Below are 6000 nucleotides of genomic sequence, written 5' to 3'. Positions count from 1 at the left end.
TAATGAACACAATTTATTTATTTCACATAATATGTGACCCCTCACGCCTCTCCACCTGACACTCTCCTCTCTCCACCTAGCACTCCTCTCCTCTCCAATCCCTCACATTCCTCTCCTCTCCAATCCCTCACCTCTCCAATCCCTCACACTCCTCTCCTCTCCAATCCCTCACTCGCCCCTCCAATCGCTCCTCACTCGCCTCTCCAATCGCTCCTCACTCGCCTCTCCAATCGCTCCTCACTCGCCTCTCCAATCGCTCCTCACTCGCCTCTCCAATCGCTCCTCACTCGCCTCTCCAATCGCTCCTCACTCGCCTCTCCAATCGGCTTTCCCCGTCTCGTTTCTCTCGTTTTTCTCCCGTCTCATTCTTTTTCTTGCTCCAAATCGGCCCGTCTCGCCCGTCGGAATCGGAAAGCGGGCCGTCTTGCTTTCTTGCTTGCGCGTAAATAAATTGTGTTCATTACACCATTTCTGGATCTGATGACTTGCCAGTAACCATTTTGTAAAAATGAATGTGCAGCATCTAACTCAATATGTCGAAATGTCACACACGTCCATGCCCGTGGGATTCCCACGGGTGACCCCGCAAGTTTGCATTGACGTTCGTCGATGGACTCGTTCGCCCGTCTCATTCGTTTTCTTGCTGCATCCTGTTCAAGTCTGCGTTCTTCATCGATCGTCTCATTCATTTTGGAAATAGAAGTTTCCACGCAGCGCATGAATTGTCGCGATCCTCAAGAGGAATTTGTCTCGTAATCATCAAATGATAAATGGCAAGTAAATTATATTGTGGAAAATTAAAGATTTCAAATAAACCTATTTAAAGTGTATGCGCACATCACTAATAAAAAAAACGAAGAAATATCTCTCGGTAATTTCCTGAAACATATTTTACTTCCGGCTAATAATGTTGAATGAAATAAAAACGAAGAAATATATGTCGGCATCATTGTTGACGTTTTTGTGACGACTGTCATCAAACGAAAAAGTAATATATCCTAACGGAAAAGCAAAAGCGAATTTTTAATATATATCGACACGTTGCCGTCGGTGTCATGTTGGGCGGTGTATGATACACCATGACGCGATTTTTAAAAATATATCTGCATTTTCCCGCGTGTGTGGAATGTTCTCAATTATTGCTGACACCGAGTCCAAAACCATCGATAAAAATGAAATCATATGGTGAGTTAGATTGGAGATAAAGGCGTGAGAGAGACTCAATGGCCTTGAAGTTACAGGCGTTTGAGAATTCATTTCGTTCTATAAACGGCAACTTTCATTGGATTTTCTTCCCGTTTTTTTTCAACCGAGTCTAAAACGATGTTAGCGACTGTGAAAAATGAAATGATATATCGAATTTGATTTGAAATAAAACTGGGAGAGAGAGCAAGACACCACGGGCCTACAAAACAGGCCTCAAAGCTATGCGAGTTAATAAAATGGTGGATATTTGTTTATAATTATATGAAGGCACTCCCAGAATGGGTGGAGCTATGGGTGGAGCTACTCTGCAAACCGAGTAAGCCACACCCCGGACAGACACCCAACAGACAGACAGACAGAATCATCTACGGCTATTATAATATAGATATTACGAAACAATATCCCCACTCCCCAAGGGGTTTTGTGACTCGCAATATTGCCCCCCTCCACACTCCTTGCGAACGTGAATTTTATTTTCGGGAACTTAGAATGTTGAGGCACGGTCGGATCTTTTCAATGACCTGATCGATCATAAGTAATAATGATAATTGGTAATAATAATCTTACTATAATTCACCAAATGTCTGTCCGTTCCCAGGTACCGCAAAAACGGCTGAACCGATTGCAACGAAATTTTGGGTGGGTAATCCTGGGACCCCCTGGAGTAAAATAGGTTATATTGTTTTTCCAATTTTTTTCCCAATTTTCCCAATTTCCAATTTTTCCAATTTTCCAGTTTTTCCAAACACGACGGAATAATATTTACCGATATGAACAGTGATGTGGCTTATATTGAAATTCTACGAATACTGTTTAGATTTTGATGATTTGCGTGTGATATGATTTAACGGATGTTTATACACATCGTTTAAAATGAAAAAAAAAGCCTTCAATTTCTGAAATTTTGCCTTTTCATTTGGGCCTGCCAATTGAAGCCCCGCCCATAGGGCGGGTACCGTTGCTAGTACGGATAATAACATAACTGCCCCTGCCGCTCCCGTAGTGAGTGGGTGTACTGGTATTAACAAATATACAATTTCACTTTTATAGTATAGATGAAGTATTTGAACTTGTTTCCATGTGCTATACCTCGTAAAGGGGCTGCACATCTTATGTCGTGAAATATTTTTCTTATCCAAAGTGAACCCATCACCCTGGCGTCTCTCCCTCTGTCTCTCTCCCTCCCTCAGAACCTGGACACAAATCTGCGCAGATTGACATCAGAGTTTGAACATGCCATGGCTGAGAAACTAAAGTGCAAGTCTGAGGCAGACGACACAGCCCAGACAATCTCTCTCGCCAACAACCTTGTGAGAACGTCACATCGAATTTTCTCTCCTGTTGATACAGTGCATGCCTTATTGAAACACAAATATGTTCTCATATCACAAAGTATTAACACCCATTGGGCAAAATGTGCTTCTGACTTCCATTAAAATGCATGCAATGTGAAATTTTGAAGGTGACATTATTCTTCAGTAGGAACCGCCTTTAGAGGCCATTTTTCCCCGCAGAGCAAGGGTTGACCTTTTTTTGGCACCCTGGTCCCCTTTTTGAAGCAATGTTTTATGGCCGGATGCCCTTCCTGCTGCCAACCCTGTTAGTCCCTCTTGCAACACACGGGGAATTACCAGTGAACTGGTACTCAATTTGCCGACCTCGGAAGGATGACAGGCTGAGTCGACCCCTCTGGCATTAATTCAGCAATCGACCGGGATTCGAACCCAGGATCCTCGGATCCCAATCCAGCACCCTAACCGCTAAGCCAACACCAGGCTTATTCTTGAGTAAATTAAGATCACAGCATTTTTGAGTCAGAGTTTGATGCTCTAAATCAGACCCGTCTTAATAATCTGTCCCATCCATGACAGTGATGTCGCTGCCCCCTGTTAGTTTGTAATCAGGTTATCTCAGCAGGATGTGAGCAATGACACCAGATCAAATTCCTTTATGGACTTGCTGATACATAGAATGATCTTAAAATTTATACTTGTTATCGATACAGGTGCTAGGTTTAGCATCAGAAAAGGTACGCTGGGTGGAGGCCTTGTCTGACTACAAGCTCCAGGCAGACACCTTGTGTGGAGATCTGCTCCTTGCCACAGCCTTCCTTTCATACACAGGCTACTTTACTGCTGACTACAGACACCTACTGCTTAAAGAGCAGTGGAGGCCATACATTGAGCAACTACAGGTATGAAAACATTCATTAGAACAGACATGTTTGTGACTGGATAATATAGTATCAGTCATATTGGATATACTAATTTTTAATGTCTGCATATTGGTACTTTATGACTAAGTAATACTATGGGTTCAGAAAGGATGCAATTTTCAACTTCCTACTTTTCCTTCCCCCTCGCAACCTCCGCTCACCTCTTCCTCATTACCATACCCTCCAGTCTCTCCCTTATTCTTTCCCCTTCCATTTTCTTTATCAACTTTTTGTTTTTCAAATTACCCTTTCATTCTCTGCATCTAAAGTATGCTCACCTTCACTCTTTCATTCCTCTTTTCTCCCGCCTCTGGAACAAACTCCCACATTCTCTTCAATCCCACTCCTCCCTCCAGGTCTTAAAAACAGCTGTTCACCACCATCTATCTTCCCCAATCCAAAACCTTGATCTTTCCTACCCCGTTAATCCATCCCAAATCCACCACCTTCAAATTCCGTTTTCTTTCCTGAAAGTCCTTGTAGTGTCCATCTTGTTTATCCCGTGTACCCATCCCCAGCCCTCTCCCTTCCACAGATCTCCCGATGTCCCTGTTCTCTACTGTTAGTGTGCTTTCCTCTCTCCCCTTCTTGTCTCCTGCTCCCTTTATTATTTATGTCCGGCCCGGACCTCTCCGGCCGTTTAACCCTCTCCGGCCTTGCTCCCCCAGCTCTCTCTGTGCTCTGTCCCCCAAATATTTCTACAGGTCGCACAAGATCTGCTAGCAACCCTCTGATGGTTAAACTGCCTAAATCTCGGCTCTCTGCTCACCTTCACTCTTTCATTCCTCTTTTCTCCCGCCTCTGGAACAAACTCCCACACTCCCTACAATCCCACTCCTCCCTCCAGGTCTTTAAAACAGCTGTTCACCACCATCTCTTATCTTCCCCCATCCAAAACCTTGATCTTTTCTACCCCCACTAATTCACCCCAGATCCACCTTGTTTGAAATTCCAACTTCTTTCCTGGAAGTCCTGGCAGTGTCCATATGTTCTATACCTCTCCCACCCCCTTCCCATGCCTGCCCCCCCAAAGCCCTCTCCCTCCCACAGATCTCTCGATGTCTCCATGTCTCTCGGTCCCTGCTCTCAAATGTTGTGTTTGTGTCCTTCCCCCTCTCTCCCCATCTTGTCTACCGCTCCCGATGTTATATGTTTTGTGTGTCGGTTTGTCTTTCTGTGTGATTAATGTTCGCTCTTTCACGAGCCTCGATCTTGTATACAAAAAAGAAAAAAAAGTGTTTTATGTATTAGCTCTTACATGAGCCTCGACTTTGTATGCAAATATATATATATATTTAGTAGTTATGAGGTTATCAAAATTGTAGTTGGTCAATAAACAGTACACATTACAGAACGCTTCCTGTCATTAGGCCACCAGAAGGCATTGCTTAAAGGCCTTTGGAGTAAAATAAAAATCTGATGGCTGTTTGGTTCGGTATAATCGTTAGCTGTCTAACTCTGTAGCGGTTGCCGCTGAGCATACACAATCGCCTTACACCTGCCGAAGACGCAACCAGGGAGCGATCACTGTACCGGGCTCGCCCAGACGCGCCTTTCCCGGGCATGCCCAGACGCGCCTTTCCCGGGCATGCCCAGACTCGCCTTTCCCTGGCTCGCCCAGGCCGCCCAGGCACGCCCGGTCTCGCCTTTCCCGGGCATGCCCAGACTCGCCTTTCCCGGGCTCGCCCAGGCCGCCCGGGCACGCCCGGTCTCGCCTTTCCCGGGCATGTCCAGTCTCGCCTCTCCCGGGCAAACGCTCCGGCATGACGTGTTTGATTGCATATATATATTGCCGCCCGATAAACGGGCTTTTCAGAGTACCCGAGTTTTGGTTTTGCTCAAAAAAGAAACTCGGACGAATTCCTGTCTTTTGTCGCGTCAATCCTTTCGACTCGCGTAGGAGCACAGCTCCTTCACTGGTGACCCCCGACATGGACACGGCAGTTGCCCTTAAACTGCCTACCTTCTGGGAAGCTCACGCGGCGGTTTGGTTTGCCCAGGCGGACTCCCAGTTTGCCCTGCGAGGCATTACCGCCGACGACACCCGCTTCCACCATGTGGTAGCGCCACTCGGCTCCGCCACCGCGGCCCGCGCCCTGAGCCTCCTCCAGCACCCGCCAGCCACTGACAAGTATGGCGCGATCAAGACGCTCCTCCTCGACGCATTCGCCCTCTCACCGGCAGAACGCGCACGACGCCTGCTCGACCTGCCCGAGCTCGGCGACACGCGCCCGTCCGAGCGAATGGACTACATGCTCTCGCTGCTCGGTGAGCACTCCCCGGATTTTCTTTTCCGAGAGCTGTTCCTCCGCCAGCTGCCTGGCCAGGTACGCTTCGCCCTGGCAGGCACGCAGATCACGGATCCCCGTGCCCTCGCCAGGGAACCCGACAAGATCTCCTCGGCGGGCCAGCACATCGGGGCGGCTACCTGGAGCCCGCCGCCGTCCGAGGCGACGCCCATGGCGCCCGAGCGCCCGGTGCGGTTGGAGGCCGAACTGCCGGTGCAACTGGCGGCCGCCACGCCATGCCGACCGCTTCCAACACGACGGCCGGGGCCTCCACCTGACCAGGCGTGGTGT

At 47.8% G+C, this 6000-nt stretch overlaps 1 protein-coding gene across 1 annotated transcript in view; it reads left to right on the top strand.

Annotated features, from left to right (window-relative positions):
• DNAH9 (dynein axonemal heavy chain 9) overlaps nucleotides 1-6000 on the top strand; it is a 241309-nt gene that overhangs the window by 184037 nt on the left and 51272 nt on the right. Inside the window, exons 57-58 of the mRNA XM_078785082.1 lie at nucleotides 2397-2516; nucleotides 3212-3400. Coding sequence (XP_078641208.1) covers nucleotides 2397-2516; nucleotides 3212-3400 — 309 coding nt within the window. The remainder of the gene's footprint in view (nucleotides 1-2396; nucleotides 2517-3211; nucleotides 3401-6000) is intronic.

The sequence above is a fragment of the Myxine glutinosa genome, chromosome 9 (assembly GCF_964187855.1).
Source record: "Myxine glutinosa chromosome 9, kmMyxGlut1.1, whole genome shotgun sequence".
In the NCBI taxonomy this organism is placed as follows: Eukaryota; Metazoa; Chordata; class Myxini; order Myxiniformes; family Myxinidae; genus Myxine; species Myxine glutinosa.
This window is presented reverse-complemented; position numbering and strand designations above follow the sequence as displayed.